Source organism: Nematolebias whitei, chromosome 23, assembly GCF_014905685.2.
Source record: "Nematolebias whitei isolate Nwh7 chromosome 23, NemWhi1, whole genome shotgun sequence".
In the NCBI taxonomy this organism is placed as follows: Eukaryota; Metazoa; Chordata; class Actinopteri; order Cyprinodontiformes; family Rivulidae; genus Nematolebias; species Nematolebias whitei.
In genome coordinates, this window is record NC_056520.1 from 4,235,254 (window position 1) to 4,254,091 (window position 18,838).

Sequence of the window (18,838 nt, forward strand, 5' to 3'; positions counted from 1 at the left end):
ATACCATACCATACCATACATACCATACCATACCATACATACCATACATACCGTACCAACCATACCATACATACCGTACCAACCATACCATACATACCGTACCAGCTTTATTTATAAAGCACTTTAAATACCCGCAGGACCAACGTGCTGTACAGTACACATAATAAAACAATCATTGAATCAGTCAAAGAATGATTGAAATAATTAAGTCAACTTCACATATGGTGTCAAAGGCCAGGGAGAAGAGATGGTTTTTAAGAAGGGATTTAAAAACAGACAGAGAAGAGTCTGATGTTCATTGAAGGTCATTTCACAGTTCAGGAGCTGCCACAGCAAAAGCACGGTCTCCTCTGAGCTTACGCTTTGTCTTCGGCACACTCTGGAGCAGCTGATCACATGACCTGAGTGATCATTCAACCTTTATTTATATAGGTTAGCCCCATTGAGCCTTGGGGACTCATTTACAAGAGCGATCTGAATCTGGATCGAAAGGGTGTGTATGGATGTAGCAACTTTTGACAGATAGGGAGGCGCAAGTCTATTAAGAGCTTTAAAAGCAAATAAAACATTTTTTAAATGAATCCTAAAATGTACGGGCAGCCAGTACAGGGAGGCTAAAACATGGGAAATGTGGTCAAACTTTGGTGTGCCAGTTAAAAGCCATGCAGCTGCATTCTGTACCTCTGAAGCTGACAGATAACTGAATCACTGATTCCTGTATAGAGTGCGTTACAGTGGTCCAGGTGAGTGGTCACAAAAGCGTGGATTACTGTTTCGAAATGCCGCTGAGAAAGAATCAGCTTTATTTTCACTAGCTGCAAATGGAAAAAAAAAAGTTTTAACAGCTCTGATGTGATTTTTCCAGCTTTAGTCCAGCATCAACTTTGACCCCCAGGTTTGTGATGGTTGGCCTGATGTACTGGGCCAGGGAACAAACATCTACCGGTACATTGGGAGTCTCAGTGGAGCTTGCAAAGACCATCACCTCAGTCTTTCCCTCATTGAACTTTAAGAAGTTCACAGCGATCCAGGCTTTTATGTCCTCCAGACATGAAAACAGAGGGCCCAGAGAGTTGGTTCTTTTTCTTTAGTGGGACATATATCTGCATAACAATGAAAGGAGATCCCATATTTTCCAAAAAATAGAGCCAAGAGGGAGCAGGTACAACTTGAAGAGGAGGGGGCCTAAAACTGAGCCCTGCAGGACCCCACACAAAAGAGGAGCAGAGGACACGTGGTCACCAAGGCAGACACAGAAAGCACGCTCGGCTAAGTAGAACCTAAACCAGTCCAGTGCTGTACTGCTGATGCCCCACTCCCATTGTTTGAAACGACAAAGTAAAATCTTATCACTGTGTCAAAAGCAGCCGATCAATCTAAAAGTAGGACAACACAGTCACCAGTCGGTTGCTAAAAATATGTAATTAAAAACTTTTGAAGGGGCAGATTCTGTACTGTAAAGCTTTAAAACCAGACTGTAAAACCTCTAGAATGTTCTAGAGGTTAATGTTCATGTTTGTCTCCAGATGATACAACATAGCTGGTCTCACCACCGTCTTGTAAACCTTTCATTTGACCTTACCCACCATCCATTTGTCACAGTGAATTGCTCAAAACAACTCCATTTTCAAAACCTTCATGAGAAACTGACCACGATGTACAGTTTTCATGGCAACAATTCACTTTAGCCTTGGCTTCACCAGTAAAAGTTGTCAAACCAGACATGTTCAGACTCTCGATCAAAAATCGATCTAAAGATTTAAAAAAAAGTTTGAGCTCTTTCATCAGTGAATATCATTCCTTGCTTGTCTCTAACTGGTATAAAAGAACAGTCCAGTTAATCTTGAAGTGCCATGTCTAATAGTACCGTAACAGCAGTGCCATCAGTTATAGATCGCAGTGTGTGGAGAAAAAGGCAAAAGTCTTCATCCCAGCTAGGCTAATGACTATAAATGAGGGCTTATTTTTAAAACTGTTTGTCAGGCAATATATTCATGTTTTATTTCCGTAAAGGTAAACCTAACATTTCAATCACAATCATGAGAAATTTCCAAAAATATAGGAAGGACCGAAACGAAGAAGTATTTGAATTTTTGACATTTAAAATGTAAAGCTAGTTTGCTTTAGTCGCAACAAACAACGCAAGTGGATAGAAGATGACGGTAAGAATAAATCTTCTCTTCAGAGCTTTTTGTTAGCAAGCTAGCTTTTGCTAACGGACTGTTATCATCACAAACGCACACCAAGCAGGTTAAACTGGAAAACAACTTTCATGCGTTTAAAATTTCTACAGCCATTGAAAAACTTGATAGTCGCACACTTTCCCTCCTAATACAGCCAAAACAAAATTACATTATTAAAAAAAAAAAGCCTCATGGGCACGTAATGGTTAATGAACTATTCCTCCCTGAAGAGCTGGAAAAGTTTACTGTGGAAAGAGATGTCTGGATCTTTCTGCTCAACCTGTTGTCTCCACAACCTGACTCTGGAACAAACGGAAGATGTTTCATTGATTGATTGCTGGAGTTTACCACTTGCAGTTTGGATACAGAAAAAAGAACTCTTAATTGACCCAGAAATGCGGATGTCCAATTGGCAAAACTGGAGACATCGTACAAACGTAACAGCCATTTCAAAATTACATATTTTCAGTGTTCTGCCCAGGGAGCAGAAACGCACCAAAGATTTGTGCTCAATTACCAAAATGAGTAGATCAGCGGGCATCTTGGTTTTCAAAATGTTCGCAATCAGTCGAAAGTCACCGATTGCATCTTTGCAAAAATGAAACTGCTGGTAAAGCATATAAAACACGACAGCTGAGTTAAAATCAGTTTCTCAGCTCCTTTAGAAGCAAAGAAAAGCTGACACTATTACATTTACTAACTCCATCCAGTTGCTTATTACTCACTTAATTTATACTGTATTTTTTGCCATATACGTAGGTCGCACCTTTTTGCATAAATTAGCATGCCTACGACTTATACATTGAAGCGACTAATATACATCCCCCCCCCCCCGTATTGGCTGAGATCAGACGATTTCATTCATTCTGACATGGAAAATATTGAACACTACCATTTTCAGCCACTAGAGGTCCCTCGAGTGATAAGCCAAGCGAAGTGTCTCATTAATACCTTATTTTCTGCCATACACGTTGCTCTGCCCTATAATTCGCATCAGTCCAAATATGTCTAATAAAGTGGAAAGATCCATAAATGCGTTGCTTCGCCGTATATGTTGCATCTATTATGCGTCACTGCTGACAACACGGAAATGTGGGTCGGTGTTGTGCCAAAAATCGATTGGCTGCCAAATGGCAGCTGCGGGAGCGTGCACGGGAGGAATTGAACAAGTAACACTTAAAAACAATTATTTGTTTGCTCGGTATTATAGCAAAGGTGTGTCTCAGTTGAACCTTTACTTGATAAATGCACTGCAATGGTCAAATCAGCTGCATTTCGTCGGGGCGGAGCAGCAAAATGAAGCTGATTTGACGGTTGCTTCAGGCGTGCTGGACGAAGGTGGCAGGCTATGGCAAGTCGATTGTGTCATTAATAGCCACTTTTACCTACTACATGACACAATGGCATGCCATACTACTCGAGTGCCATCTAGCGGCTGAAAATGGTAGTGTTCAATATTTTCAGTCAGAATGAATAACGTCATATCTCAAAGATTGTTTTATAAATATGGGGAAAAAACATAAGTCTCTTCAGTGTATAAGCTACAGGACATGTAAATTATGCAAAAAAAAACGCAACGTATAGGGCGAAAAATACGGTAGGTAAAAGTGGCTATTAATGAGACACTTGGCTTGCCACAGTTGCCACCTTCGTCTCGATCTATACTATAATGCTATACTATAATGTCGAGTAAACAAATAATTGTTTTTAAGTGTTAATCTTGTTAAATTCTTGCTAAATTCCTCCCGTGCCCACTCCCGTGGCCGCCATTTGTCTGCCAATTGATTTTTGGCACAACACTGGCCAATGTTTCCGGGTGGTCAGCGGTGACGCGTAACAAACGTGACGCATCAGCGATGATGCATAATAGATGTGACTTATACGGCAAAGAGACATGTTTTTTCCACTTTATTAGACATATTTGGACTGATGCAAATTATAGGGTGGTGCGATGTGTACGGCGGAAAGTATGGAATTTACTTACTGCAACCGTATCTGAAATCTTGACAGACATTGAGTTCAAATTATGCAAACAAAACACGATTTATAGGCTGAAAAATACGGTATATCAATGATGAAACTTCACTTCATGATTTTTAAAAATATTAGCTGTAGAGAAGAAAGTTACATCGCACTCTTCAAAGTTTCTTCAGATGTTTTCTAGGTTTTAGTAATTATTCTGTTTTTCCTGCAAGTACCCAGACTGTTGTGCACTTACCAGGTCTGCTCCACTTGCTGACTGGGCCAGTCCAGGCGACACTGGTGGCCTGTGGTACCATTGACCTTTGGGAATGTCTTGAGGACGCTGAAGACAGGATAGGGCACCATGATTAGCAGCGACACCATCCAGGTGGCAGCGATGACACGGTAGGCATGGGAGCGAGTCTGCCATGCACGTGATTTCAGGGGGTTACAGATGGCGCTGTACCTCTCGATGGCGATGGCCACCAGGCTGAAGGTAGAGATGCTGACAGAGACCCCTGAAGAAGTAGAAAAATTGGCAAACAGTAGAAAATCAGTCCATTTTTGAGCCCATCAAGCTCTGATAGAAATGCAGTTAAGAAATGTCATGGTCTTCCATTATCTGTAACCTCTGAACCATCTTTCTGGAAATAGCACTTTTTTTCTGATCATACAGAACAAATCCAGTTGGAGAAAATGACAAATACCACCGACATCCGTGTGCCTTACAGGATAAAATCTCTTTGTGCTACAGAGAAAACCAAATTACAGTAATTATGTACACGTTTTCAGAAAGTATTTAAATTCAGATATGCAGGTGAGGTTTTTGGTCACTGAAGAGAAATGGATAAGATAAGATAAGATACGGTTTTCTGAGACATCCTCATTAGATGTCACAGAATAGTCCAGTAAAGTTTATATCTGTTCTCACTTGAGTGTCAGGTCGCCCTCTGAGTGATGAGGCCTTCCGATTATGACAAAAATAGTTTGGTAGCTTTGTCATACCAATAAACTTTGTTCAAATGAGATTCTTCTGACAATCCGAGGTCAGATTCTACCACATGGATTAGTCTCATCACTGGGATGTTCTGCTGGACCTTTTTGTAATTAATTGTCAAAAATCAACAAGTTGGGTGTTCCTATCTCAAATTTCTTTTAGCTACGACATTTGCAAGTATGAAAGAGAGTATCATCTATCTCATTGAAGGTTAATTTTGGTTGTCACACATAACTGAGGTTCTCTTATGCAAGACTATAACTTCTACTTCAAAAAATCAGGACGGAGGCATCCTAAAGAAGACTTTCTTGAATTTATTTTTGGGACTGATAACCTTTTAATTCAAATATCCATTTGCCATATGTCACAAAATATTTTTGATTTGAAGCTATTAGAAATGGTAAATGGACTGCACTTATATATAGCGCCTTTCTATCTTATCAAGATACTCGAAGCGCTTTACAACACAACCTGTGCCTCATTTACCCAGTCATTCAGCACTCTGCTAGATCTATACAAAGCTAATTGAACAATTCATTCTAAAGGGAATAATCAGAGCTTTATCACATTCATACACCGATGGAACACACATCGGAGGCAGTGAGGGGTTCAGTGTTTTGCCCTGGGACTCTTCGGCATGTGACTGCTGGTGGATTCAAATCCCCAACTCTTGCATTGGACGACAACTGCTCTAACCACTCAACCACAGCCACCCTTCAGAACATCAGTCCAGATTTTTTATTCTTCCAATTAGAAGCTTTTAACTTATTTTTCATCTTAATCCCATTCTATGGGATCATTGATGTGCTGTTATCAAACACAAGACTGAGATCAAGTCAACTTTATTGTCATTCACATGTGGTACATGAGGTGAAATGAAAATATGTACACAGGGTCCCAGTTACACCCAAAAATAGCAAAATATAAAGTATCAAAGGAAACGGTATACAGACCTTTTCCAAAAAAATTAAATATCATGGAAGAGTTGTTTAACTTTCATAATTCCATTCTACAAGTTGATCTTTAATAGATGATAAATTCAGGGCCCTCAATTTAAACGATTTCAAGTATCACAACAAATCAATCAAATATGGTACTTTCAAAATATGTCAATCTTCAGTACTTGGTTGGGTACTTTGTCTTGATCACTGCCTCAATGTGACGTGGCATTGAGGCGATCAGCCTGTGGCATTGACTGGGAGTTATGGAAGCCCAGATTTCCTTGATGCTTGCTGTCAGTTCTTCTTTGTTTTTGGGTCTGGTGCCCCTCATTTTCCTCTTGAGAATGCCCCATAGTGTCTCAATGGGGTTTAGGTCCAGCGACTTGGCTGGCCAGTTGAGCACTGTGGCATGAGCATCAAACCAGGTTTTGGTGCTTCTGGCAGCATGGGCAGAGACCAGGTCCTGCTGGAAGATGAAATGTGCATCTACATACAGATCCTCAGCAGAAGGAATCATGAAGTCCTCTAAAACATTCTGGTAGACTGTTGCAATGATTTTGTATTTAAGAAAGCAGAGTTTACCAACACCTGCACTGGACATTGTACCCCAAATCATGACTGACTGTGGATATTTCACACTGGACCTCAAGTAGTATGGGTTCTGTTCCTCAACCTTCTTCCTCCAAACCCTTGGACCTTTATTTCCAAATGAAAGGCACAGTTTACTTTCATCGGAAAAGAGGACCGAGGAACCCGACAGTTGTAGTCCATCTCCCGAACGCGTCTGAATGTGGTGGTTTTTGAAGCTGTGACACCCGCCTCTTTCCACTCTTTCTGGATCTCTGACAGATTCTGGAATCTTCTCTGTTTGATGATCCTTTGAAGCCCACGGTCATCTCTTGCTGGTATATCTTCTCCTGCCACATTTTGCCCTTCCACTAGACTTTACATTGATGTGCTTGGACACAGCACTCTGAACAGCCAGCCTCCTTGGCTATGAACTTTTGTGGTGTACCCATCCTATGGAGGGTATCAATGATGGTCATCTGGCCAGTTATGTCTGCAGTCTTCCACATATTGAATCAAACTGAGACAACTGAACCAAACTGAAGCAATTTAATGACACCTGGGGAAACCTGTACAGGTGCTTTGAGTTTAGTAGATGATTAGTGTCACACTCAGTTTAAAACACTCATGTCCTGCAAAATTTGGGCCGATTTCTCCACAGTATTCTAATTTTTTGAATTCCTGTTTTCGTGGGTTTCTTGAGCTGGAAGCCCAAATTATGCAAAAATAAACGAATAAATACTTGAAATCATTTAAATTGTGGGCCCTGAATCTATCATCTACTAAAGATCAACTTTTTGAATGGAATTATGGAAGTTAAACAACTTTTCCATGATATTCAAATTTTTTGGAAAGGGTCTGTATAATGATCTAAGATATACACTAAGATACACGTCAAACACTAATAATGTAAAACAGTACAGCAGCAGCCCGGACATGAGTCTGTGGTGAGCAGATAGGTATGAATGAATACAGTGGCATGAGATCAGCAGCATGGATAATCAGCAGCACATATCACAAATTAAAGTGGCATAACAGTTTCAGTCTAGTGGTTCTACACTTAATGCTCCTCAACCTCCTGACTGAGGGGAGTAGGGGAAAAAGTGTGTGTGCTGGGTGAGTGGGGTCCTTCGTGATGCAGGTGGCCATCTTCCTACATCTGGAAGTGTAGATGTCTATGATGGTGGGGAGGCTGACTCTAAAGGTCTTCTGTGTAGCTTTCACCACTCTCTGCAGCACTTTCTGTAGAGCTCTGGATGAAGGATATTTGGACATATAGATGGAGGTAGTTGGAGTGAGGACAGAGTGAGATGGAGGAGGATGACTCGCTGTGGGACCCCCTTAAGACGGAAAAGCCAAAAGAAGAAGAAAGCAGTCATCTGCAACTTTGCCACTAGATGGCACTAAATATGGGACAAAGTTCCTTTTAAACCAAACTTACCAATGTTCTTTTTTTTTTCCAGTTTGTGCACATAGAAGATAAAAGCACTACCACCATATCTATACACAACCTTTTTACCCCCTATAATTATAGGGAACTGGTCTTGCTAGTTTTTATATTCCTTAAAAGTATAGTTTCCTCAAATGGTAGGGGTAGCTTGTGGTGGTCATCTTAAATTTTGAAGTGGCAACTCCAAATCTGAAAGAACCCTATAATGTCTAGATGCAGCCACACACGAAAAAGGAAATTGGCCCGTTGCTAAGTTTTTCAAGTTTGGGGTGGCCAAAGAGTAATCTATTGGCGACGCCCTGGCTCCAATATTGCACCCGGTGGTGGATTAAATTGCCACTTCCGCTTGCTAGGATCTGTCCTTCTGCTCCACCGCAAACAAAAGAAAAAGAACCTGACATCACTCCTACCGACTTGAACATTTTGCACTAAAAACAACAAGGTTTATTTGCATTCCCTGTTCAGATCAAGTCCAGAAAAACACTCATCTCGAAAAATAAACACAGTCACTATTTATATCCTTCAGCAACAGGAGACACCAGGGTACTGCTTGTTTTACCTAGTTTGGAGCTCTAAAGAATTTTATTTGGTCTTTTTTGTGGAAAAACTCTTTGACCAAACAGTCTGGTCATAAGGATGTTTCCATGATGGACTACTTTACCGTAAAATAATCCTTATTTGAGCAACAACATTTATTATGACGTTAGTAACACAAGGAAGACAAAAGTCACCTTTGACACGATGTATAAGTTATTATGATGCATTGTTTTCATAGGGGCCAAGTGTGTTCAGAGGTTCAAGTTTATTTGCATTCATGCATATGTATGATCTGCAGCTGGGGAGAAACCTTCTCCAGTGCTCTGAGGGTGAGTCGGGGTGAGACAAATGCAATACACCCATACCTGTGAGTCACAAGCTGTAACTCGGGAGTCGAAAATGCACTCGGCACACAATCCTTTGTCGCTTCAACCTAAATCCAGTTTAATCTGTTTATTCGTCCTTGATGGCAGAAGAACACATCCTGCCTAAACTGTAGTTTTGCATTTGCAGTCAAAGAAATAAATCAGTGCTGTCTAGATTTCCATACAAACAGTGAATCAGGAATCGTTAATTAGACTTGTAAGTTGCTTTAAGTGTTTTAAGAAAAAACATAAATTATTCTCAAAAATCCTGTTGTAATCTATTGAAAGTAAACTCAACTTATTATTGTCAACTGCACAATACATTTTGCCAAATTTCTTTTTTTTTTCAAATTTGTGTTTCTGCTCTTTTTTTATTTATTTTTTTGACAATTTCATACAGTATGCGACTTTTTTGCTGTATAATTAGAACGTGCTGTTGGATGCCTCATATTTACCCCTGGGGATTGATTGATTGATTGATGAATGAATGAATGAAGGGTGTGTAGGTGTGTGTGTTTCAGGTTACCTTGTAAGGACCAATTTTACAAAAAAATCATGAATTATGGGAACAAACTGGTCTTTATGGGGACCAAAGCAGGTCCCCATAAGGAGAAGTCTCGTTGTGGGATTGGGAGTTGGGTTTAGGACTAAGGTGTGAATTGTGGATGGGTTAGGGTTAAATACGTACTAGTAATGGTTAAGTTTAGGGTAAGGATCAGGGTTAGGCTATAGAAAATTAATGGTCAATGCAAAGTTCCCAAAAAGTATGTTTACAAAAACATGCTTATGTATGCATGTATCTATGTATCCAAAAAAAAGTAAAAAACAAAACAACTGGACTTTGTGACTGAAGACGCTTCGCTTCTCATCCGAGGAGCTTTCTCAATTCAACGAAACAAGGAGTGTGGGATTCAAGTTGTAAAGCTGTGGTGTTCTGTAAGCTTGCATAAAGGAGATTGACACATGCAGATTGACCTCTCACTCTTCATAATAGAGGATTGTTAGGGTTTTTGTTAGTCTCACCCACAGAGGGCCCACTCTGGTCACATGGTTGGAATTCCTGATAGGTGTGCAACTGGCTGGGTATCAGTCCTGAGGCTGCATTGTAAGTTTTTGCAAGCTGAAAGCTGAGCCCCCCTCCTCTGTTTAAAGATGGTTTCAGGATGGTTGAAGGAGGCTGTTTATGTAAAAAGAGAGAAACCATCTTTAAACAGAGGAGGAGGTCTCAGATTTCAACTTTCAAAAACTTACAATGCAGCCTCAGGACTGATACCCAGCCAGTTGCACACCTATCAGGAATTCCAACCATATGACCAGAGTGGGCACTCTGTGGGTAGGACTAACAAAGACCCTAACGATCCTCTATTGTGAGGAGTGAGAGGTCAATCTGCATTATGCAAGCTTACAGAACACCACAGCTTTATAACTTGAATCCCACACTCCTTGTTTCATTGAAGTGAGAAAGCTCCTCGGATGAGAAGCGAAACGTCTTCAGTTACAAATAAAGTTCAGTTTTGTTTTTGACCTTTTTTTGGATTTACCATGCATCTATGTATTAATCTATGTATGTATCCATCTGCCTGTCTGTCTATCTAAAAGCATTCAATGCAACTAAAATATGAAAGTAAACTGAGGACGTATTGCATCGGAACTAAAAATTTAGTACACATGAACAAAGAAAACCATGTTTCAAAAAGATGTCTTATTTGCTTTTTTTTCTTTCCACACTTCAGTTTTTCATGTTTTCAACTTTTGACGTTTGCCATTTCTTGTCAATCCGCTGGGGTGCTGTAGCACTTTCAGCAACCCCAGTTCCCTCAACTCTGCTTTCCAGGAATGCCATCCATTTTAACATAGAGTCACAGGGTATTGGTAACGGTTGGTGTTATCCAGTTTCAGACCCTGGAGTCAAATTCAGCAGCAGAGTAGCTACTTAAATGCACCTCCTGATGCAAAGAGTGGTGGAAGAGGCATCTTTCAGCGAGACATGAACCTCTAGGACTGGTTTGAGGAATATAAGTTGCACAGTTATTTGGGTTCCAAACAATCACGATTTTAATACTTTCAAGCAGCTGTGAGTTGTAGTGGACAAACAAGTCAAACCCATTCCAACTTCCAGGACTTAAAGGATCTGCTGCTCACAGCTTGGTGTGAGATCCTACAGCAGACACTTGGAGGTCTGGAGTAACCCATGGCTCAATGAACCAAGGTTGTTTGTCAGGAAACAGTGGTTCTACGTAATGACATGTGGCTATGCATATTCTTATGGATTCTATGGACTGACTACACCCTTCCCCTTTACAAAATAGATTTCCTTTTATCATTTCAAAGACAAACGTGGCGTTCACTTGGCCTTGGAGCTTTACAGATTTACTCGAAGCTTGTAAGGTACAATCTACAAACAATTCAGCGTATGTTAATTCAGGGAAAGCACAGTTACATTTAGTTTTTTGTCATACAGCCTTCACGGTCTGCAAAGACTCTAGGAGAAACTACAGTCTGCGAGGCAACAAGTTTTACGACTCTAATAAAGCGAAGCGTTGACCTCTGTGTGCAATGGGTCAACCAGCACCATCACTTCCTGCTTCAGCTCTGCAGAACGAGGCGGGAGGCTCAGTCAACCCACTGCAGAGCCTAACTGGACCGAAACAGTTCCCTACACAATACGTCCTTCATGCCCACACGTCTTCTTCAAATGCAAAGTGCAGACGGAGATCCATAAATCACACTTTGGTTTGTTGATGCCCGAAGGCGGTCATGCCCAGCTACACTGCCAGCTCATACTGGCTGTGGAAAAGGTAGAAACTTTTATTGTTTTCAAGTGAAAGAGGAAATCAAGGGAAGCGGTGGAGGTACAGAAATGCAAAAAAGTTTATGAATCCACGTTTTACAAGGTCATCACAAAGGAGGAGTAAAAAGAAGACGGTTTTATGGAATTTTTGTGCGATATGTGGAAAGGTTATGAACAGTTATTATCTTACCTGCTGTAGGTAAGAGCGAACTCAGTCTGGAGAAAAATATAATCAGACTAGACTGATGTGCTGGTCTCTGACTGGTTTCCAAAGTAGAGCTTTTTTATCAATGTCAAATTTTGCTATACCAGTGTGGAACCCTCAGGGCCTTCTACACCTTCAGAGAAGGCCTAAGAATTTTAAAATATAAGAAATGGCTCATTAAAATGTGTATATATATATATATATATATATATATTTTTTTTTTTTTTTTTAATGTAGTCTTTTATTATTATTTTGCAATTTCCCCCATTTTTTCTGTAAAATACTTTGCAGTTGCGCAAGAAGCCTTTTAATTAATGAAAATACAGCTGTCCAATCAAATTCTTTTAAATTCGCATCTCCAGGCAAGTTCGGACAGACAAATTATTTATATATATATATATATATATATGAGAGAGAGAGAGAGAGAGAGATATATATATATATATATATATATATATATATATATATATATATATATATAACCCTTTCACAAGTGAAACATTTGACACCTGAGTGCATGGGGTTGAATTTCTTAAACGCTGTTAGTACAAATTAGCTTTTGCCATCTACCTGTCTGATGATGGGCAAATGTTTCCACACAACATTTTATCTTCCTTTAAAAACCCGAATGGACGGCAGAATCCCACTTTCATCAGCTGCGGTCATGTGAACAGAACGAGGGAGTCGAGCGTGTGATGAGGCCAAAAGTCACGTGATTCGCTCATTTTCTCCGAGGTGCACCGTGCTGCGGTGATTTACACTGATGATGCGTTCTCTGCTCTGGGTCCACGTTCATCAGCCCTCTCAACTTTTCTGCCAAAAAGCACTCAGCCGTGTGTTTTATCAGCAGTCATGCAGAGACAGCACTGATCTGGGATCAGCTCTATTTAAAAACTCATTGATTTGACAGAAGCCGAGATAGAAGCACCAGTGAAGGCCACTATCAGAAGTTGTCTTTGCCTGGATAACACCCACAACTGAAGGATTTGAATAGTGAATGTAGTTTTGGAGACGAGTGTTTTTCTGGACTGGAACTGAGCAGGGAATGCAAGTGAACCTAAATGTTTTTGGTGTGAGATATTCAAGTGGGTGTGAGTTACGCTGTGGAGAAGAACAGAGTAGATTTTGTTTGTTTTTTCTGCTTGTCTGAGGCGGCGCACAACGGCTGATTAGGTGAACAGAGGGGGCAATTATATCCACTAGCAGGCGCAATGAAGGAACCAGGGGGTGGTCAGTGGTGGCCTTGGCCCAAATATTTGAGGAAACTATTTTTTTAAGCATACTGAGCTGCAGTAGCTCAGTGGTTGAATGCAGTTGTCTTGTAATCCTGGGACTGCTGGTTTGAGCTTGGTTGCATGAAGGGCTTCCAGTGTGCAGGTGGCAAATCCAACAAAGTTAAGTCAGATCAGCTGGACAGTTTCCTTTTTGTTGAAACGTTTCGCCCTTCATCCAAAGGACTTCATCAGTCCGAGGAGCCACAACAAACGCTGGCCCACAAGCAGCACACTCGCATAGTGGGTCAACCAGTTTGATGGTGATAAGATGGTTTCTGGGCCCCACACTCTCCAGAAATCTTGGACTGATGAAGTCCTTTGGATTAAGGACAAAACATCTCAACCAAAAAAGAAACCATCCAGATGACCTGACTTAACTTTGTTGGATTTTTTTTTACCTAGATTATGACCTTTGACAATTGTCAAATCTTTCATGCCAAAAGAAACTTATTCTTTTTATTTTCCAATGTTTGTATTATTTATGTATTTTTGAGTATTGTTGCTATGAAAAAAATATTTTTCAATGTTTTTTTTTCATTAAACTTTTTATTGGCATTTTCCACATTTATTTACATATAACATGTACAATTCACATTTAACACTACATACAAAAACAATGTCAATGGTTTTGATTTGCTTTTCGAGTGACTGTATTTCCTGCTTGTATTGTTTATTTTAGGTACTGGTGTAGTTAATAACTTTCTCTCTTTAAAAGCTTCCCGTCTAATATTTGCAATTGTTATATCTTTATTTAATTCAAAAATATTGGTCAATTTTATCCACCACAAATTAAACAAGTCAAATGAAGTGTTGTGTATATTTATGCAGTTCTTGTTTTTATATGGGTGTTGTCAGTTCGAGGAGATCTATCCAGGACTGTGTCGAGAGCACAGTTAAAGTCTCCTCCTATGATATACGGACCCTCTGAGTTTTAAAAATAGTTTTCAAAAAAAAAAAAAGATGGCCTATCATTGTTTGGTCCATAGATTAATTTTTTTTATGACAAAATGTTACCTTGAACTAGATACCTGCCATGTGGGCATTTTGATTAATTTTGTGGTGAGAAGGCAATTAAAGGCAAAGGCTTTTAAATGGTCTGTCTAGTTCTGTAGCTACACAATCATGGGGAAGACTGCTGACTTGACAGTTGTCCAAAAGACGACCACTGACACCTTGCACAAGGAGGGCAAGACACAAGAGCTCATTGCTAAAGAGGCTGGCTGTTCACAGAGCTCTGTGTCCAAGCACATTAACAGTGAAGGGAAGGAAAAGATGTGGTAGAAAAAAAGTGTACAAGCAATAGAGATAACCGCACCCTGGAGAGGATGGTGAAACAAAACCCATTCCAAAATGTGGGGGAGATTCACAAAGAGTGGACTGCAGCTTGAGTCGGTGCTTCACGAACCACCACGCACAGACGTATGCAAGACATGGGTTTCAGCTGTTGCATTCCTTGTGTCAAGCCACTCTTGAACAAGAGACAGCGTTGGAAGCGTCTCGCCTGGGACTGCTGCTGAGTGGTCTTTGATGAAAGTACATTTTGCATTTCCTTTGGAAATCAAGGTCCCAGAGTCTGGAGGAAGAGAGGAGAGGCACAGAATCCACGTCGCTTGAGGTCCAGTGTCAAGTTTTCACAGTCAGTGATGGTTTGGGGCCATGTCATCTGCTGGTGTTGGTCCATTGTGTTTTCTGATGTTCAAGGTCAACGCAGTCGTCTACCAGGAAGTTTTAGAGACTTCCTGCTGCTGACCAACTTTATGGAGATGCAGATTTCATTTTCCAACAGGACTTGGCACCTGCACACAGTGCCAAAGCTACCAGTACCTGGTTTACAGACCATGGTATCCTTGTTCTTAACTGGCCAGCAAACTCACCTGATCTTAACCCCATAGAAAATCTATGAGGTATTGTGACGAGGAAGATGTGATACACCAGACCCAACAATTCAGAAGAGCTGAAGGCCACGATCAGAGCAACCTGGACTCTCAGAACACCTGAGCAGTTCCACAGACTGATCCACTCCGTGCCACGATGCAGTAATCCAGACAAAAGGAGCAACAACTAAGTACTGATGCTGTACATGCTCATATTTTTCGGTTGGACAACATTTCTAAAAATCATTTTTTATTGGTCTGAAGTAATATTCTAATTTTCTGAGATGCTGAATTTGGGTTTTTTATTAGTTGTCAGTTATAATCATCAACATTAAAATAAATAAAAATTTGAAATGTATCAGTCTGTGTGTAATGAATGAATACAATAGTTTCACTTTTTGAATGGAATTACTGAAATAAATCAACTTTTTCATATTTTATTTTTTTGACCAGCACCTTTAGATTGTAAACATTTTCTCCTGTTACTTGTTTCACTTTTTAGCTATTTCCCTCGTTCTCCCGACATCCCAGCTTGTGCTATTGAGTCTCATAATTTTGTTCTTCTTTCCAAATATTTTTATTTTACATTATATTTAAATAATGTTGTTTATGAATATGAAGGTGAAATAAATCTTATGAGGATTCACAGAAAACAAAACCAGTTTTGAACGATTTCTTACTGAACATGAACATTTCTCCACTCGTACCCCTCCCCTTGAAACAGAGCTGGTTTCTGATTGGATAAAGCAGTCAAACAAAAATCCTCTGGATTGGCCTTCTCAAATCCTCGACCTCAACCCAATTAAAAATTTGTCAACTATGCTTATAAGCTGAACCAACCTAATTAAACAAAACTGATATATTTGTAAATCTATGCAGAGCAGCATCTATAACAGTTTTTAGAAACTTTAAAACCAATAAACATCAATCCAAGATTTTTATCACTGACACTCCGTCGTCTCTTCAGTCATGCAGCTGCTGATACAGCTAGAATTCATACTTTCAACAGACATTTTCATTATAAGACGCTTCATCTGTCTTTGTTTTTCCTTCTCAAAGGGCCATTCCAGGAGTTTCCTGACAGGAGAGCTGATTAAAGAATCATCCCCAGTCACTTGTCAGCACAGATATGTGTGGAAAGGAGATTTCTCCAAGTTCATTACCAGTCAAATAACCAGAACAAATGCTCACATTTCCCCACTGTGCTGTATCAAGAAACGAACACGGTCTAAACCTTTCTTCTTGGTTGGCAAACCTGATTCGAGCACTTGGTCCTGATGAATGGCTTCTGGGTGAAACTGTGAAGTTTTCTCAGCCCAGCTCAACCCTGAGAGGAGATTTAACTTTCTATTAACTCCCATTTCTTACATAAAGCTCAGGTGATTGTTGTTCTAAGAGCCTATTTCCATGGGCTCAACTTGGCCCTACTCAGGTCGACTCAGCACAGATTCAAGGTCTTTCCATTAGGTGATGCTACCCCCTTCCACCTCGGTTCTTAGGATCTACTCAACCAAGGTTCCAAGTGAGCAGAAAGAAGGCCACTGATTTGACAGTCTCCTTCACATAACTCCAACATTTTTTAAAACCCCAACCTTTTAGAGGGAACTAGACCAAATGTACTCGATTTATGAGTCCCGACCCGCGGAGGGAAAGTGGCCCTGGCTTGGCAGCAGTGTTTTTGGAAACAGAAACTTTGAGTTGTAGAGGATGGTGAGCGTTTTGTGACTATTTCATTTATTTGCTGTGTTTGTCTTTGGTTGGAAAAAAAAAATACAGCAGAAGTTCCAAGCATTCACATTATGATGAGCACGCCCACATCGAGATGGCAGTTGCGCTCTAAGAAAAACCACCAAAACCACGTAGACCCAAAAAGAGTCTAAGAAAGTTGTGTTGAAATTAGACAATGGAAAAACGGCTTAAATAAACTTAAAGGCATACAAATTGGAATTATTGTGCTCCAGAGCCTTTTGTAGCCTTTTTAGACTTTACTAGAAGTCATGTTATAGTCAAACTTTGAAGCATTAGGCGTGCCTAGTTTGGGCTGGAGGGAGCTAAAAGACCAAGTTCCTGAGCTGAGCATCGTAGGACTAGCAACAAAAACATAACCCTGATTGAAACGTGTACCCATACAGGAAGGAAAACGTAGAATATTGCAACATCTATCTAATGACTGCCTCTGAACACGATACATAAACTCTTACTGAGAGCCGGTGGATAGTTGGATGCCCAGACAACTGGGTGGGTAAGAGGATCCAGCTAATGTACATGTTAACACATAATTTCTCTAAAGACCAATGAGTTTGTCAAGCAGGGTTGCTGCAAAATCAATGAGAGGATTTTCACATCGATCCTAATATTGATTGCTTTCAGTTAACAGAAGGCTTTGTGTATGGAAGACGTGAAATAATTGGTCTGACTGATGCCGGTTGAGCAGAGGCTCTTTGGAGATGAGGATTTATGTTATAATTTACAACACCATGATTCAAATTTCTGTCAGGCAGTCAGTTTATTTCTCCAGGGTTTTTATGAATAAAAGAAAACCTTTATAGCTCTATAAAAAAAAAAGGCCAGTTCAGGACTGGAGACTCTGGTAGAACTTCAGTGGTGTGAGCCTCTTTTTAAAGGCATCTTTTCAAAACATCCGTAGCTACAAATCTCAAAAGTCGTGCCCACACCAAGCGCCCGCAAACTCAGGATTCAGGGAGACTAAAACTGAAAATTTGACTCTTACAATCTTGAGTTGTCGACTTGTGAAAGAAAACATTTTTATTTTACTGGATTCAAAAATTATTTGTGCTGTGGTACATGATTATTGTCATTGTTATCAAAAGGACATTTCATAATAGTATACATGGGTCGCTTTATCCAGCTACTTGTAGTGGTGGGCAGATTGATACCAGCATTATTACCATCGATCGATATCAGTTTAAAAGTATCAATATTTAAATTAAAAAACACAAGAAAAAAACTTTTTTTTTTTTAAGTGCAATACAGATGTGCTAGCTAAAAAGCTATTGACGTAGTGTTCCACTTCTCTCATGCATCCCCCTCCCCTCCAGTCGACAACCACTGGTACAAAAATAGTGCACGTCTCTCTAAACCCCACCCCTCGACAAATATCCTCCAAGAGATGAGTGTCCTGTCAAAGCAAGTGACCTAGAGGAAACACTGTTACAGATCTTATAGTTCCATATTTTCCTAACAGAGCACTTGGCTCTCACACTGCAGGTTTACTTATGGTTCCTAGAGTTTCCAAAAGTAGAATGGAAGGCAGAGCTTTTAGTCATCAGGCTTACCTTGTCTACTTTTAAGACTAGGCTTAAGTCTTTGATAAATCCTACAGTTAGGGTTGGCTTGGGTTTCCTGAGCTATCACTTAGTTCTGCTGCTATAGGCTTGGACTGCTGGATAACAAATTGACCACATTTCCTCACTGCTATCTTTACTCGCTCTGTTTGTGTTTGCAATTAATTCTGTATATTGTGTTTTTCTTCCCATAGGAACTACACCTGGGCCATAGGAACTACACCTGGGCCATAGGAACTGCACCTGGGCCATAGGAACTGCACCTGGGCCATAGGAACTGCACCTGGGCCATAGGAACTGCACCTGGGCCATAGGAACTGCACCTGGGCCATAGGAACTGCACCTGGGCCATAGAAACTACACCTGGGCCACAGAAAATACACCTGG

General features: G+C 40.3%; 1 protein-coding gene across 1 annotated transcript in view; it reads right to left on the minus strand.

Moving 5' to 3' along the window:
• cckbra (cholecystokinin B receptor a) overlaps positions 1-18,838 on the minus strand; it is a 59,653-nt gene that overhangs the window by 12,292 nt on the left and 28,523 nt on the right. Inside the window, exon 3 of the mRNA XM_037696732.1 lies at positions 4,402-4,663. Within this exon, the coding sequence (XP_037552660.1) occupies positions 4,402-4,663 (262 nt within the window). The remainder of the gene's footprint in view (positions 1-4,401; positions 4,664-18,838) is intronic.